This window comes from Polistes fuscatus, unplaced genomic scaffold, assembly GCF_010416935.1.
Source record: "Polistes fuscatus isolate 324 unplaced genomic scaffold, CU_Pfus_HIC Scaffold8, whole genome shotgun sequence".
NCBI classification, from domain to species: domain Eukaryota; kingdom Metazoa; phylum Arthropoda; class Insecta; order Hymenoptera; family Vespidae; genus Polistes; species Polistes fuscatus.
The window spans coordinates 8,938,428-8,954,383 of NW_025113162.1; the positions used below are offsets into that span (position 1 = coordinate 8,938,428).

The 15,956-nt window shown below is 38.0% G+C and overlaps 4 protein-coding genes across 6 annotated transcripts; 3 read left to right on the plus strand and 1 right to left on the minus strand.

The window, feature by feature from the left end:
* On the minus strand, positions 1–2,511 carry LOC122525165 (tRNA-dihydrouridine(47) synthase [NAD(P)(+)]-like). The gene is made up of 5 exons (XM_043647828.1): positions 2,391–2,511; positions 906–2,172; positions 438–805; positions 237–365; positions 1–147 (listed from the first exon to the last, which is right to left on the minus strand). The coding sequence occupies exons 1-5, from the start codon at positions 2,477–2,479 to the stop codon at positions 75–77; spliced, it is 1,926 nt and encodes a 641-aa protein (XP_043503763.1). The 5' UTR covers positions 2,480–2,511; the 3' UTR covers positions 1–74.
* A 336-nt stretch (positions 2,512–2,847) lies between these two features.
* On the plus strand, positions 2,848–6,160 carry LOC122525090 (putative sodium-dependent multivitamin transporter). 2 transcript variants are annotated; one of them, XM_043647700.1, is made up of 8 exons: positions 2,848–3,294; positions 3,699–3,827; positions 3,922–4,143; positions 4,202–4,542; positions 4,637–4,974; positions 5,068–5,285; positions 5,377–5,633; positions 5,724–6,160. In XM_043647700.1, the coding sequence occupies exons 2-8, from the start codon at positions 3,708–3,710 to the stop codon at positions 6,031–6,033; spliced, it is 1,806 nt and encodes a 601-aa protein (XP_043503635.1). In that variant the 5' UTR covers positions 2,848–3,294; positions 3,699–3,707; the 3' UTR covers positions 6,034–6,160. The 2 variants fall into 2 exon arrangements, with proteins under 2 accessions (XP_043503635.1, XP_043503636.1); XM_043647701.1 differs by having other exon boundaries at positions 3,699–3,783; positions 4,076–4,143.
* Positions 6,161–8,780: 2,620 nt separating this feature from the next.
* On the plus strand, positions 8,781–13,594 carry LOC122525089 (sodium-coupled monocarboxylate transporter 1-like). Of its 2 annotated transcripts, none has more exons than XM_043647698.1 (9): positions 8,781–8,933; positions 9,801–10,142; positions 10,214–10,439; positions 11,037–11,104; positions 11,239–11,534; positions 11,608–11,826; positions 11,907–12,090; positions 12,171–12,473; positions 12,542–13,594. In XM_043647698.1, exons 2-9 carry the CDS (start codon positions 9,813–9,815, stop codon positions 12,785–12,787), a joined length of 1,872 nt encoding a protein of 623 aa, XP_043503633.1. In that variant the 5' UTR covers positions 8,781–8,933; positions 9,801–9,812; the 3' UTR covers positions 12,788–13,594. The 2 variants fall into 2 exon arrangements, with proteins under 2 accessions (XP_043503633.1, XP_043503634.1); XM_043647699.1 differs by lacking the exon at positions 8,781–8,933 and adding an exon at positions 9,152–9,719.
* Positions 13,595–13,698: 104 nt separating this feature from the next.
* Positions 13,699–15,930, plus strand: LOC122525091 (45 kDa calcium-binding protein). The gene is made up of 4 exons (XM_043647702.1): positions 13,699–14,513; positions 14,590–14,853; positions 14,934–15,115; positions 15,198–15,930. The coding sequence occupies exons 1-4, from the start codon at positions 14,060–14,062 to the stop codon at positions 15,372–15,374; spliced, it is 1,077 nt and encodes a 358-aa protein (XP_043503637.1). The 5' UTR covers positions 13,699–14,059; the 3' UTR covers positions 15,375–15,930.
* Positions 15,931–15,956: the final 26 nt, after the last annotated feature.

The following is a 15,956-nucleotide window of genomic DNA, read 5'->3' on the forward strand; positions in this document are numbered from 1 at the left end:
TTGTTTTGTTCAAGGCTAAGATTTATTTTTCAAATTCTCGCAAGGAGAAACAAAATAAACGCATAATTCTCCCATTACTCCCATGAATTTGCTTTATGCTTAGGTAAGAAATGGAATCCGTCGGGTACTTTTCCAAGTAACATTTCTCTAAAATAAAAAGACCAAACATGACACGATATCCATCGATTATCCTATCAAGCGCATTGCCTATGTATTTATCGTAAAAACGAACTTACGATATTTTTACCCAATCCGTACAGTTAGAACTTGCCATAAGCGTTTCCATTTCGTCTCGACCTTTGTAAAATGGTGGTCTCTCGTTGATTCTCTGCGGTGGTCTTTCCAATAGTCCGACAGGTACATACCTACATAAAATATGCTACATGTAACAATACGTTTGCACTAACTTATCGTCAACTTCCAAGTAAGATACTTGCCTGTGTAAGAAGGAGATCCATTCTAGCATAAATCTTCTCGTTGTTTCAACTCCTCGCGTATCGGATCCCCAATGTTCGAGACCATAATTAACGTATTTCTTTAATATCTCAAATCTTTCTGTACTTCTTACATCTAACAACGTTTTTTCTTTAATTTCGGTAAAAATCCAAGGTTTTACTAATGCTCCTCTTCCTATAGTCACCCCTTGTACGGAAGTGTACGTGTTTAGTGCTCTTTGATAATCATCGTACGAAAGAATATCTCCGTTCCCAAATACAGGTACAGGGTTTGCTGCCTGTGCACATTTTTCTATATAATTCCAATCTGCGAGTTTGGTGTACCTTCGTTCGCGAGATCTTCCGTGAACCTGTTCAAAATACAATCGTTATTCGTTTACTATCGAATAAATACTTTTTTTAATTATCAATACTTTTGAGATTGAATCAAAACGAAGGAAAATTACTCACGGTAATCATGGATACGCCCCAATCTCGAAACTTTGGCATTAGATTATGCGCGATAGGTTTATCTATGTAAACCCCTGTTCTAGTTTTTACCGTTAAGGGTATTTCCACAACTTGACTAACAGATTTTATAACCGTTTCTAATACGTTTAATCTATTGAGCATACCACTTCCACCACCTTGTCTGTAAATTAAATCGATAGGACATCCTAAGTTCAAATCTATGAAATCTATATTAATTTCTTCGTTCAATAATTGAGCACATCTTGTCAATACTCCAGGATTATTACCACACAATTGTACGCCAAAAATGTCTTCGCTTTCGTGTCGTTTTACCAACGCCCATTCCTCGTGCGCTCCTTTCAGTATTTTAGGAGCTAATGCCATTTCTCCGCAAGTGATATCGGCGCCGAACATTTTGCAAATTCTTCGAAATGGAAGATTACCCACGGTCGTTAAAGGACTTAACATTATTTTATTCTTCCAATCGATCTTTTTCTTTTCCGAAGCTCGAATTTTAATCAAATCGTAGTCCTCTACGGGTCCGATCCTTGACTCTTTTTTCTCACAGATCTCATTCGATATATTATCTTTTTCTAATTCTTCCCCGTCTTTTTTTACTTTTGAACATTCCAATCGAGACGTTTCTTCGACGGAATCGTTCAACTTTTGACTTTCGGTAGATATCTTTTTGGCGGATGAACTGTTTCTTTTAACTATTGCTTCGGCTTTAGAAAAATTATATTTATGCTTTCTAAGCTTATTTTGGAGTACCTTGGACAATTGATTTTGCGTGGAAGCAGGTTTGTTATTAAATTCTTGTAATTTTTCTGTATCTACTATGTTGTAACCATCCACGGTCAGATGTTTAGAACCCATCCTACATGCGGCACCTCTAGGACATCTACCCATTAAATTGAAAATATAACACTCCTCGCTAATATCGCTTGGCTTTAATTGCAAATATTCTTTTCGATCGTGTAGAAAGGAACAATGTTTAATCTCACATTTTTTCTCAGGTTCCCCTACCGCCTGATCCGCTATCCATGGGCACAGGCTTGTTTCGCGCAAGGTTTTGAACGGTGGTGGCCTGGCTTTATTCTGACCCCGAAGCTTTTCCTTCTTTTCTTCGGATTTTAATTTTTTCGATGAAAATTCATGAGACGTTGGTTCCTCCTCGTTCGCGTTGATACTTTCCTCCGCGCTCCGCTTGTTTGATCCGACAAGGCACTCTTCATTTTGCAATCTTATTCTATCTTCGATTATGAATCTGCAATAAATGAATATTATTTTAATCTTGCAAAAGGTTAATCTAAATGTTTACAACTTTGTAACGTGAGATACATCGATGCAAGACTATCAAGAAATGTACGAGGCATAATCGTAATGCGTGATTTTGAGGTTATGATTCTAGCGTGCAAATAGATATAACGATCTACAATATGATAATAACGATATACAAATGTAGATAATAATAAGAAAAATTACTCTTCTTTAATGAGACACACGCCCTTGTTTTTGTCGTCGCCGTAATCAAAAGAACAATCTTCGTCACACTTTTTACCGTAGTCCGCCATTTAAAACCGAGTACGTGCGCCATATCAGACGGATTAAGATGTATCTCGATAGAAAAATATTTCGATATCTACAGAGTAGTTCAAATAAAATCTTACGCGCCTTTTTTAAAATAGAATATTAAAATATCGATATTGGTTGTCCATATAATATGTAATATATAAATACTAAACATGAAATATAAAATATAATCCTTATGTAAATTAATTAAAAAAAGGAATTAGCATTATCTTATCTTTAACATTGTTTGTTGGAAGAACATAACGTATATAGCCAAATTGAAAAGTTCGTTTATTTGAAGGATAATTCACATTACGGATAAAAATGATATATTTTATTTAGGAATTGTTGTAGACGTACCTTTATACGAAAGGCTACATCTAGAAATCACATCTGCATCTACAACATTTTCTCTCGTTATTCACTGTTTAAATAACGACGAATAAAGAAATTACCGATTTCGAATAAAGATTTATTCAGTGTGAACATGGATTTATATCGATAATAGAGGAAGGGCAGTGCGCATCTGCGAATGGCAATACGCAAATACATGAATAAATTCGCTCTCTATAAATGAGTTAAAAGTTGAACACGTGCGTTAGTACGCGCCTAACTCTATCTCTGAATGTGCGAGTTTAGTTTTATCGTATAAAGACTCGTGTTATTTGTCCTATTTTAACGTAGTTATATTGTGTGCGACGTTATTAACGAAGATAAAATAAACGAATAATTTCGTCATTTTTTGTATATTTTCTTTCTTATGTGATAACAAGTTTGACTCACGTTATATGTGGTATTTATAATAAATTTATACTAGGTCAGTATAGATGACACGAAAGATATAAGAGCCTCATTTTAAAAATAAAAAATAATAGCTAGACGATAGTCTATTCATTTTGCTAAGCTCATTATACTTCTTTCAATAAATTAATCATGTTAGAAAATTTATTATTTTGTATTTTTATCTTTGTTACCAGTGTCAATTAGATAAAATAAGATTGTCTTGTTAATTATCTTACATCTCATTTTATCTTACTGCAAATCTCATATTTATCAGACTAATAAAATGTTTCAAAATACAGGTGAAAGTATATGATAAGATTCATTTGTTGGACATTTGTAAAATTTCTTTGTATTTCAACATCATGGAATGAATAAAATTAATTAATTAATAAACAAATTACTTCCATGTAAGATTACACCTGTAATTGTATTTTACAGATATTAAGTATGGTAGAAACATCAACGTTAGGATGGATCGATTATGCAGTTATATTTCTCATGCTTTGCATAAGTATCGGTATAGGTATTTATTATAGATTCAGTGGTGGCCGACAAAAAACTGTAGAGGTAATACAAAATATCTTTATTGAAAAAAATTTATCTAAATTTATTTGTATTTATTGGATTGAAATAATGAAATGAAAATTATTTCCATTCATAGGAGTATTTTAATGCAAGCCAATCGATGAGCATTATTCCTGTTTCAATCGCTCTAGTGGTTTCGTTCATGTCGGCTATCACTTTGCTCGGCGTATCGGCTGAAAATTATTACTATGGGACACAATTTGTAATTATAAATTTATCATACGTAATAGGTACGCCTATAGTTTGCTATGGATTTTTACCAGTATTCTTTAAGCTTCGAGCAACAAGCGCTTACGAGGTAACTATTATGAATGAAACTTCATATAATGAATATCTTCAAAATGAACAATTTTTAGTACTTGGAGAAGCGCTTTGGGATTAAAACTAGAATGATGGCTAGTTTTGTGTACTGGGTACAGCTGCTTTTATATTCCGGAGTTGTACTTTACGCGCCTTCCTTAGCTTTGGAAGCGACTACAGGAATTTCTAAAACTGGAAGTATAATTATAATTGGATTAGCTTGCAGTTTTTATTCCAGTATAGGAGGCATTAAGGCTGTCTTAATAACAGATGTATTTCAGAGCTTACTTATGTTCGCTTCTGTAATTATTATTATTGTTATAGCTTCTTACGAAATAGGAAGCTTAGAGAAAATTTGGGATATTGCGGTGATCGGGCGACGGATAGAATTTGACAAGTACTGCGCTTTATAACATTCATTAATAATTATATTATATCATTTGATATATTTCATTAATATTATTAAATACTTTTACCAATATTTTATTTAGCATTTCTATATATCCAACGGAACGACATACCTGGTGGTCTCTCATTTTTGGCGGTTTGGCTACATTTTTGTCCTTGTACGGAGTAAATCAAGTTCAAGTGCAACGTATGCTAACCGTTAAGAGCTTAAAAGCAGCCCAACTGTCGCTGTGGCTGTCTCTGCCTATTTTAATGTTTCTTTCTGTGTCGACATGTTTTTCTGGACTATCCATGTACAGTAAATATTTTGCGTGCGATCCCTTAACAGAGGGGAGAATCTCTACTATGGATATGTTAATGCCGCTATACGTAATGGATACTATGTATTATTTACCTGGATTGCCAGGTCTTTTCATAGCAGGTAAATATAATTGGTAATACAACAAAAGTAGTGAAATTGATTAATATGAATTAATCGATACGTTTGTACTCGCGTGTAATTATCTTTTAAAAGGTATTTTCAGTGCTGGCCTTAGTACAATTTCTGCAGCTCTAAATTCTTTGGCAGCTGTTACATTAGAAGATTATATTAAACCTGTATATAATCGTTGTACTCGTAAAGAATTAAGTCCTACAAGTTCAGCCACTGTTGGAAAAATGATTGCATTCGCGTATGGATTAATCTCTATCGCTTTGGCTTTTCTTGCTGAACTTTTAGGAGGCGTTTTGCAAGTATGTTATTATTTATTAGGTAAATCATATAGATTTATACAGTTGATTCTTTTTATCGATAAATATTATAAATCCCTGTCACGCGTCCTAGGCAGGATTGACAATATTTGGCATCGTTGGAGGTCCACTCTTGGGAATTTTTACATTAGGAATGGCTACTGAATCCGCCATAGAATCGGGAGCTATAACAGGAACAATACTATCCCTTGTCTTTCTCTTATGGGTTGCTTATGGACAACCTAGACCCATTCCTACTAAATTACCATTATTTACGAATGGCTGCGATGTAAATTCAACAAACGATATAACATTAAGTGCCTTTAGAAGTTCGATGGAATTATTTTCTCCGTGAGTAATATTTTTTTAATTAACATTATAATATATATTATGAAAAGCGGTAACTCTTGAAAGAAAATATTTTGTTTACATTTGTTTCAGAAAAATTGACGATAATCACTATTTTTATTTATATCGTATATCATATATGTGGTATGCACCACTTGGGTTCCTTATTACTTTTATCGTTGGTTTACTAGTTAGTAATATAATTCGGTGCATATCTAGGCAAACTCATAAAGAGTTAGATCCTAATTTGTTTTTCCCAATAATCGGAAAACGCTTAAACAATAAACGATCTCTTCATTTCGAACGCAGCGAGTTGGCAGATTCGAATAAGAAATTACAAGGAAAATATATACTTAATGCTGAATCGGTTGGTGAAGGGGAACTAATTAGTACAAGTATTTAAAACTATTAATTTTTATATACTTTATAGGGTCACATATCGCGAGATATAATATCAGATATCTCACGTCTAGAGATATTGGAATTAAAATATACAACATTAAAATATTCTCAGGGTTATTTAGAAACGAGTTAGTATTCCTTTATTACGATTATGATCCTTAAATATAGTTTAATTCTGACTCGGAATTATTCTCTCATTTCTTAATGACACAGCTGACTATATGTCAAAGTTTTTATTTTGTAGCGTCTTTGCATTTTGTCGCCTTTTTAAGGCATTTAGAACAATTTAATTCGTATAGTATTAGCTCGAATATATTTCATTAAATCTATATACTTGTCTTCCATTAATCGTCATTACACTGCCAACTAACTTAAATTTATACACATCGTTTTATTGTAGTTTTTTATTTGATTAAAAATAAGATCAGTATGCAGAAACAGTATATGAATTTGAGTCCAATATGCGCGCCAAATAAGTATGAAAATATTTCACACATATACTTTTTATTTATACAATTGTATATAATATAATGCGAGAGTATTACTATAACAGTTATATTTTTAACAAAATCTAATCGAATGTGAAAATTGTATGAGAGAACGTTGATTTTAAAATTAAATCAATTTTACGTGATCAAAGTTTGCACAATTGTTATACCATAAATCCTATCCTTAAAAAGAAATTAGAATAAGAATTAGCGAACAAGAAGATGCTTTTTTCTAGATAAAATTGGACAAGAGAAAATATGTTAGTCCTAAAAAGTTGTCAAGAATGATGGGTGGTGCCGATCCGATTCATCGCCTTGTCACTGGATCGAACCACCGCCGGTCGGTTGAAACCAGTTTCAATTTATACAAGCTGCCGCAGTCCGATCGGGCCAGAGCCCTTTTTAATTATTTTTCCACTGAAAGACAATGGTCAAGAATGACAGCGACACTCGGACATATTTTCCATTCGTAGGACGGACCATATTCGTTAGCTGAGCAAGCAATTAATTAATTAAGACGTTACCGCATCCGAGTCGCATATTTCTTCGCCTTCGTCTTTTACGTTAGTCATCGAGGTGATTTTACCTCAATGCCTGTATCTCCTTTTCCTATCTTCTCTGGCCCTTCCCCCTTGGCTGTGACCATTTCGATTCGTCAATCGAAAATTTATCTTCATCGCTCGCGCTTAATTTCATTACGACGACAAGACGACGTAGACATCGAAGAGAAATCTCGCCTCTCTTTCTCTTTATCTATCTATCTCTCTCTCTATCTATCTGACAGGATCCTTCGCTCTGTTTGTTGTGCTTTTAGACGATCGTCGTTAGTCCTGTTTGCTCTCGCAATCTTACTCCTCTATCTATTGATCATTGCCGAGAATGTAAATATATTTTCTCGAGCGAGAAAAATATTTTTTTTCATCGTCTTGAAATATCGAATAGATATATTCTATTAGAGTTTTTCACGGATGCGTTTATTTATGCGAGTCGTCAACGTACAAGAGTTCCATAGTAGATATTCTTACTCTTTCCGAAAAAGGGGTGAGTTCGTTTGGTTCTTCCTAAATCGATTCGATACGAAAATCAATGTGAAATTTAATTTGTTACTCGATTACTCTTCGCTTCGTTCGGATTTTTACCGGTTACATCGCGCTTCTCTATTGAACTTTAGAGTACCTAAGTTGATACCGGCTTCTACACGAAGAAGAACAAAAGTTAGAAATTGAATTGTTGCTCGTGTAAATGTGCTTCGGCGCGAGGCGCAACCCTTTGCGAGTGTTACTTTTAAATTGTCAATGTTGAAATTTGAAAAGCACGTTTGCCTTTCTTCGAAGACGACAAATACCTCCTCTAATACGATTGTTCCCGAGATTTAGGATAGGTCTGTTTACGCAAACGCTGTTTACCTGTATCGATATATCGCCACGAAGACGATCCGACGATGTTGGGTACGTAGCGCGTTCAAATCGAAATTATATGACGCAAACACGTGCATCGAATTATGCATTGAATTACGCGTCGTCTATGTATGCACCACTCCCTCTCTCTGTACGCGTCTTTTAGTTTATATCATTAACCGATTATTACGCGAGCCTTATGCGACGGACGAGAATTATCCAACGAATCGAACAATTTAACGAATTCGGTGTCAGGATTTTCATCGGAAATATGAAAATAAAGTAAAAAGTAAGTGGTTTTAGATTGCGTCATTAGGGTCGCTATCGCTTCTATTTCTTTCCTATGTCCGATCGACACGAGACACAGAGAGGGCAGCGCGTAACCAAGTGGGAAGAGAGTTAAACTTATTGTTAGCTACGTTTACTATTCTGAAAATCGTCAAATCCGGCTTCTTTCATCGCTACTTGTCACGGAAGAGTCGTAATAATTATTATTTACGAGCGTCGTTACGATATACTATCGATGCTGCACACACACACACACACGCACACGCACACATACTTTATATGGGTAGAAGGGGATGCAACGTATAAAGGCGCTCACATGACAATTAAAACGACCAGTCTTAAAACCGTTCTCAGTTTAATCCGCTCGACACCCGCGACTCCGAACGCGTTTCGCGGTTTCTTCCTTTTTCCTTCTTCCTTTACTCGTCGCTAAATTATGAACGTTCGATCTATCCCTAGGAGATTAGAATATCCTTCGTTGTTTTAACCAAAGCGGTAGCATGCGCCATCGTATTAATCGTTTCGTTGACAAAAATTAAAGGTACAAATTTTGACCGAAAGTTCCTATTTCGTATACATATATGCGTTACGTCAGGAAAACGAGCAAGATCATACAATTGCAATTTCGTACGTTTTTGCTCGGCACGCGCGACTAAAATCCTTCCGCGTTTATCCTCGCGCAAGCTGAATCGTTGCTTCTTCTTCTTCTTCTTCTTGACAGACAAAAGGTACGTCACATTTACCTTTATTATTAATATTATTAAATCGGTTATCGAGGTTGCATCTTGCGAAATGCAGAAAAACGAATGAATATTAGCATAGATCGTTGATTAATTGTTGAAAAGAGAGGAGAGTAATAACTGGTTTTAGCTAGAGAGCTCTATCTCCGACTCGGCTCGTTAAACGATTCATCGCGATGATCAAGATTTTGTTCTTCCAACAAGGCCGAACGGTGCATTATCCGATAATAATGTTTTCTCTTTGGAAAATATCTAGAAACATGTAGAAATGCGTTTCCCGTTTGTTCGATAATTACGTAAATCAAAATCGATCGAATCGCCGTTGATTAAATCGTGACAAGATCAAGGCTGACCGATGTCAAGTATAAGGATCAATTGAGACGCGTCTAAAAGATCTACCGCCAATTTACGCGTTCGATTCCCGATAGACCTATCCGTTTCTATTAGCCTTTTCTTTATTGACGCAATAAAGATCGTTCATCGTTTTCCGATAATCCAAATTACTTTGAATTATTATTTGCTTTTCTGCTTCGACCTACTAACCGTTTCGCGCATGCAAATAAAGGTCTTTAAATGAAGCTGACGAATCTAACGCTCGGAGTAATCTCCGTAACCGGTATGTCAAAGTGCATCTCGTAAAAGCATCTTCTTTAGGAATGCGTAAGCTCGGACGCCTTCTAATGATTCGAGTTATGATGAATCGCGTTAATTAATTATTATTTGATCGGTGACGCGTAACTAGGAACTCAAAGTCAAGGTTTTTCAACGTAGGCGGTACGCTCTAATGTAAAATGAAATCAAAAAATAGAGAAGTAGAGAAGAAAAGCTTGTGATATCGAATGGTTGGTTCGACAGAGATTAGACGAAATGCGACCACGGCTGTTCGCGCTGTTCTTCTTTCTGTCGGCTTCCTCGGCGGAGCAACGACGAGTCGTAGAAGAGGAGAATTGCGAGGAAGATCGACCCTTCTTACTCTATTACTTTTCCTGGGCCGATTACGCGGTACTCTGCTCGATGCTACTCATCTCCTGCATGATAGGCACCTTCTACGGTTTCTTTGCGAAGAAACAAGAAACCAGCGAGGATTTTCTTCTCGGGGGTTCCACCATGGGTACCTTCCCTATGGCCATGTCCCTAGCCGCGAGTTTTATCACGGCCATCGAACTCCTTGGAAATCCTGCCGAGATGTACGCTCAGGTAGGTATTTACTAATTTCTTTGCTACTGCCAATCGAAAATTCTTCTTCTTCTTCTTCTTCGTGTTTTTAGGGCACTCAGTTTTGGATGACGTGCCTGGCCTTTATTTTAGTGGTACCGATCACTTCTTATCTCTATTTGCCAGTTTATATGAAGCTCAGATTGACCTCCAGCTACGAGTACTTGAATTTACGCTTCGATCGACATTGTAGATTACTCGCAAGCGGATTATACATGCTTCAAATGATTTTTTATACGTCCGTTGCTGTCTACGCTCCGGCGTTAGCTCTAAGTCACGGTAACTTTCCTTTTAATATTAGCTTTTTTTTCTAATCACGACATGACAACGTATTAATACTTTTTCTCCTTTTCTCCTTTTTTATACAGTCACAGGCCTTAATACTTACATAGCTGTTACTGCTAGTCGATTTTGGCTGCATGTTTCGCGCCGCAGGTTGGTATAAGGTTGATTTCATAATTTTTCATAGATATTAAAGAGAAACAGAAAGAGAAAGAGAAAAGAAAAGAGAAAAAGAGAGAGAGAGAGAGAAGAGAGAGAGATGTCGGACGCTATGTATTTAGGGGTGGTAGTAGAAGGCGGTCATAATGGCCGACACGTTTCAAGCAGCCGTTCTCCTAGGATCTCTCTTCCTCATAGTCGGCTTAGGCATTCTCTTGGGCAGGCGGAATTTCATTGGTCTGGGAAGACAATCGATAAGCGGAAGGATAGAGATCTTCAATATGGATCGCAAGTCCAACGGTACGACACAGCTTCTGGAGCGGCGTCGTTGGGGGTACTAAGTCACGGTAACTTTCCTTTTATATTAGCTTTTTTTTCTAATCACGACATGACACGTATTAATACTTTTTTCTCCTTTTCTCCTTTTTTATACAGTCACAGGCCTTAATACTTACATAGCTGTTACTCTAGTCTATTTTGTCTGCATATTTTACGCCTCGCAGGTTGGTATAAGGTTTATTTCATAATTTTTCATAGATATTAAAGAGAAACAGAAAGAGAAAGAGAAAGAGAAAGAGAAAAAGAGAGAGAGAGAGAGAGAGAGAGAGAGAGAGATGTTCGGACGCTATGTATTTAGGGTGGTATGAAGGCGGTCATAATGGCCGACACGTTTCAAGCAGCCGTTCTCCTAGGATCTCTCTTCCTCATAGTCGGCTTAGGCATCTCTTGGGCAGGCGGAATTTCATTGGTCTGGGAAGACAATCGAATAAGCGGAAGGATAGAGATCTTCAATATGGATCCAAGTCCAACGGTACGACACAGCTTCTGGAGCGTCGTCGTTGGGGGTACTTTCTACTGGACCACCATGTATTGCAGTAATCAGGCTTCCGTCCAAAAATATCTCAGCGTTTCAAGCATCTCTCAAGCCAGAACGTAAGTTTCATTCGCTTTCGCATGCGACTGCATACGATTGTTCATACGATTGTTCATACGATTGCCTTTTCAGGGCTTTGTGGGTATCCAGTTTCGGAATGATCATAATATACACGATCAATTTTTTAACGGGCATGGTACTTTATAGCGTTTACAAAGACTGCGATCCGCTTTCGGCCCATTACATAAGCGGTTCCGATCAAATACTGCCCCTATACGTGATGAATTTTTTGGGAAGCCTTCGCGGTATGCCCGGTTTCTTCGTCGCTGGTATCTTTGCAGCATCCTTGGGGTTAGCATATTGGAATCGAATGACATTTAATATATAGGCAACACTCAAAGTTACTATTATACATTTGTTAACGCATTTAGAACGGTCGCGAGTGCTTTGAACTCTTTGGCTGCGATCACGTGCGAAGATGTTCTGCAAGGACTTTTCAAGATGGAATTACCCGGGCGCAAGGGAGCAATTTACGCCAGGTGGATCAGTATATTTTTTGGCGTCCTTAGTTTCGCTCTCGTCTTCGTCGTGGAACAACTCGGCAGCGTTCTCCAGGTAACTAAGTCTTGAACGCGCACGATCAATCGATGTACGATCAATCGATGTACGATCAATCGATGTACGATCATCTTTAGGTGGCTTTGTCGTTCAATGGTATGGTGGGCGGAGTTACCCTGGGATTATTCTCTTTGGGCATGTTCGTACCGTGGGCTAACGCCAAGGGGGCCATGTTAGGGTCCATTACCAGCCTCCTAATAATTCTGTGGATCGGTTTAGGAGCTCAAGTAGCGATTATCAATGGTCACATTAATCTCGAGAATAAACCTCTCTCGATAAAAGACTGTCTCTGCTTAAACGACACTAAGGCCGAGCCGACAATCGCAGCGACGAGTCTTACGGAGGAAAATGAATATTACGAGATTTCTTCCATTTATAGGGTAAGCAGACGAAGTTTCCTCGTTCCGAGACAAACTTTTATCGTTTCTTTCTTTTTCTCTTTGGATAGACGAGCTATCTTTGGTACAGCGCTATCGGTTGTATCCTGACGTTGGTACTGGGTTTCGCGATCAGTCTCCTAACCGGCTTACAAAATCCGGCCGAACTCGATCAAGATCTTCTCAGTCCTCCGGTAGCAGCCATAATTCGTTTGCGAACGAAGAGACGAGCGAACAAGAACAACGTTCAAGGGGTTGTAAACTTTGGCCTGGAACTCGACGACGAGAAAGCGGACGCTCGAAAAAGTCCAAAGTGATCGTCTCGTTAGGAACTTTAATGCGAAAGGTTTAATGCGATCTTATACGCGTACGGATATTATTTATAGAGATTTTCTCGATCGCGAAACACGGTCAGCTGGACTGCGTTGGATCCGTATCGCGCAAGATTTTACGAATTTATCGAGTCGTAACTCGTTATAACCCGAAAGATCTAATTAACTCTCGCGATAACGTTAAAAGATAAGTGTATCATCTAACAAGTAGACTATATCTTCAAACGAAACGGTTGTACGAATAGATTTAAGTCGATCGATCGTTTCTTCAGCTTTTGCGCGTGTGACAGCTACTTTAATATTATTATATTTTTCGCTGACTAATTTCGTCGTTGTATCGCTATATTATTATTATTATTACATATTATTACTCTGTTATAGTTATTATTATCATCGGTGTTATTTAAAACGTCTTGCCTAGCAGACGAGAAAAAAAACTACCGACAAAATTTCCTTACATTTTCCTTTTATTTTCGCTGAAGAATTTTAATATTACTGCGAGAAAAAGAGAACAAGCAAGCTTCCTCCTCTTATCCTCTTTATATAATTGTACATTTGATATCGAAAAAAATAGAATTTTCACGATCAGTTTTTAAGACTACATACTTTTATGTCAAAAAAATAGACTAAGGAAAAACAAAAATACAAGTATTAAAGGGTAGACTTTGCTTGTCCATTGATGGATTTGTTCTTTTCGTGTTATCCTAATGATTTGATTTAACGAACGAGCTTTTAACTGTCAAGATTTGTTGATGTATGTTAGTTTGTTGAATAAATGTACGATCAAGAGTATTTTCTTGATTATTTCATCATCCATCACAGAAAAGAAAAAGTAGGAATAGAGGCAGGGGCAGGAGCACCTGTGCGTCGACATAAGGTACGTCTGCGAAAACTCGCTCGTGGAGAGGGAGAAGGAGTGAAAGTGGATCAATACGAGCGAGCTGCCTGCCTGCCGCCGTACGCTGGAGTCTCCTTCCTAAAGTCGTACCATGCGTTCCATCAGAGAACGCGCTCGCGTGCCATTTCCGACCGAAAGAAACAACAAAGTGGCCGATTAATTGGCCAGCATTAATGGCTCGTTAATTGCGTCGCTCGCTCGGTGAATCCGTTCGTGACATCGTTTTCTATTTGGAAAGATAAGCGAAGGAAATATCGAGCATCGAGTTCCGATCGACCGTAATGAATTGGATTGACATTTCAAGTAGACATATCGAAAGGACGCATCGAAAAGACGCTTAGCTCGTCGTCCAGTTAATAATGCCATGGCTTAGGCTCTTACGATGGACCATTTTGGTACCACTCGTGTTATACGTTTCTTTTTTAATCATCTGGTACAAGAAGAACGTACCTCTGAGAAGTTCGGGATCCATCTCGAAGCACGACGACGGAGACAAGGAAGGTTCCGCGATCGAGAGTCTCTTCATCGAACTGGAGACGGCGACCGAAAAGAAGGTACGAAATCGTTACGAGAACGTAGGGCTCGATCGAAGGGACGAAGAGACTATAAGGGAGGTAGAGGAAATGGAAAATCGCGAGGATCCGAAAAGTTTGTTGGAGGACATTTTTCGAAGGGCGGACGTCGACGAAAATCAACTGTTGGATATCCAAGAACTGGCCAAATGGATTCACAATAAGATCACGGAACACATTCGTCGCGCTGTACAAGAGAACGTCGGTCTCTTCACTGCCATCGACAATAATCCGAGAAACGGTAAGGAATAGCTTGGACGAGACTTCGTTCTTACTTAGGTTATCCTTCCCTTTTTTCTACGTTCTCTCTCGTCTAGGCAAAGTTTCCTGGGAAGAATACCACGCGCACTTTCTACGATCGCACGGTTTCCCAGAGAGTTACGTTAGGTCGCACGACAAGAGGCACAAGGAGATGTCGAGAACCTTGAAGGAGAGTATCATGAGAGACAGAGCGAGATGGACGGACGCGGCGAGGAACGATCCGGAGAAATTGACCCTGGACGAGTTTTTGGCCTTTACTCATCCGGAGAGCAGTCACGGGGCACTTTTGCAAATGGTGGAGGATCTTTTTGAGAAATTTGGTAATCCGATTTGTTAATCAAATTCGATCCATCGACGACACGACTGACGAGGATTATTTATTATATTTTTATTCGCGCAGATCGCGACGGAGACGAGCAATTGACGGAGGATGAATTTTCGGATTTGCCGTCCGAAGGTGTCGGCCTGGAACTCAACGAGGATCGGCATCAAACGGTCGGCGGTAGCACCGATAGGCGAAAGGAGTTCCGTTATCTCATCGATAGAAATAAAAACGGAAAGGCGGATCGTACCGAACTCTTGGTCGGTTTTTCCTCTCTCTACTCGATCGCATTTCTCCCCTGTTCTTACTTTCTCTTCTTCTTCTTCCTCTTCTTTTTTGTAGATGTATATCGATCCACGGAATCCAAGGCACGCGATTCAAGAAGCCCAACATTTGATCAGCCTCTCGGATACAAATCTCGACGGGAAATTAAATCTCTCGGAGGTTTTGAGCAAGACCGATCTTTTTTTGTGCAGTAAAATGGTCGACACCGAGAAAAGCTTCCACGACGAGTTCTGATTACCGTAATCGACCGATATACTATGGACAACTAAGACAATACTCTTTAATTAGTCTCTGAGAACGTATCTGTGATAGTCTTCTCGACTTAGAATATCATTTCATTAAAATATCTTAATTATCTCATTAAGATAATCTATTAATTAATATATTCTCGCGTTATTGACAAGAAAAAAATACTCACCGTTAAATCGATCGAATTCAATACGATTGCTCGTTTCGACGAACATCGACGACGAATCGAGTAATCTTAGCATTAATATTTAACGTTAAGGAGTCGATAAGTCCGTCCTCGTATAAGTTTCTATGTACAACAATTTAGCGTTCCTCCGATTCTACGAACTATAACTATAACTATCGTAGCGAATACAAAATACGAGAACGTTCGAGCTTGCGATTTCGAATGCACTTGTCGCTATTAGAAAACGAAACGCTAAAGAAAAAAAGAATGTTTTTTTTCAGGAAGGTACATGTAAAAGGATATACGTAGAAAGGTTCCTATACCTTGTCGCTACTTTTGTGTCTTTTTATCGTAATAAAATCATTTTTCTGAAAATATGTATATATTTAAATACGTGTATT

Bases quoted from the DNA above. Each gene is read 5' to 3' on its own strand.
- LOC122525089 (XM_043647698.1), top strand. From the start codon at position 9,813: ATGCGACCACGGCTGTTCGCGCTGTTCTTCTTTCTGTCGGCTTCCTCG. The intron at 11,535-11,607 runs GTAAGTTTCATT...TTGCCTTTTCAG, and splicing joins AGCATCTCTCAAGCCAGAAC to GGCTTTGTGGGTATCCAGTT. The intron at 12,091-12,170 runs GTAACTAAGTCT...GATCATCTTTAG, and splicing joins AACTCGGCAGCGTTCTCCAG to GTGGCTTTGTCGTTCAATGG.
- LOC122525090 (XM_043647700.1), top strand. From the start codon at position 3,708: ATGGTAGAAACATCAACGTTAGGATGGATCGATTATGCAGTTATATTT. The intron at 3,828-3,921 runs GTAATACAAAAT...TTCCATTCATAG, and splicing joins GCCGACAAAAAACTGTAGAG to GAGTATTTTAATGCAAGCCA. The intron at 4,144-4,201 runs GTAACTATTATG...AACAATTTTTAG, and splicing joins GAGCAACAAGCGCTTACGAG to TACTTGGAGAAGCGCTTTGG.
- LOC122525165 (XM_043647828.1), bottom strand. From the start codon at position 2,479: ATGGCGGACTACGGTAAAAAGTGTGACGAAGATTGTTCTTTTGATTAC. The intron at 2,173-2,390 runs GTAATTTTTCTT...CATTTATTGCAG, and splicing joins GTGTGTCTCATTAAAGAAGA to ATTCATAATCGAAGATAGAA. The intron at 148-236 runs GTAAGTTCGTTT...TTTTTATTTTAG, and splicing joins ACGGATTGGGTAAAAATATC to AGAAATGTTACTTGGAAAAG.
- LOC122525091 (XM_043647702.1), top strand. From the start codon at position 14,060: ATGCCATGGCTTAGGCTCTTACGATGGACCATTTTGGTACCACTCGTG. The intron at 14,854-14,933 runs GTAATCCGATTT...TTATTCGCGCAG, and splicing joins GGATCTTTTTGAGAAATTTG to ATCGCGACGGAGACGAGCAA. The intron at 15,116-15,197 runs GTCGGTTTTTCC...TCTTTTTTGTAG, and splicing joins CGGATCGTACCGAACTCTTG to ATGTATATCGATCCACGGAA.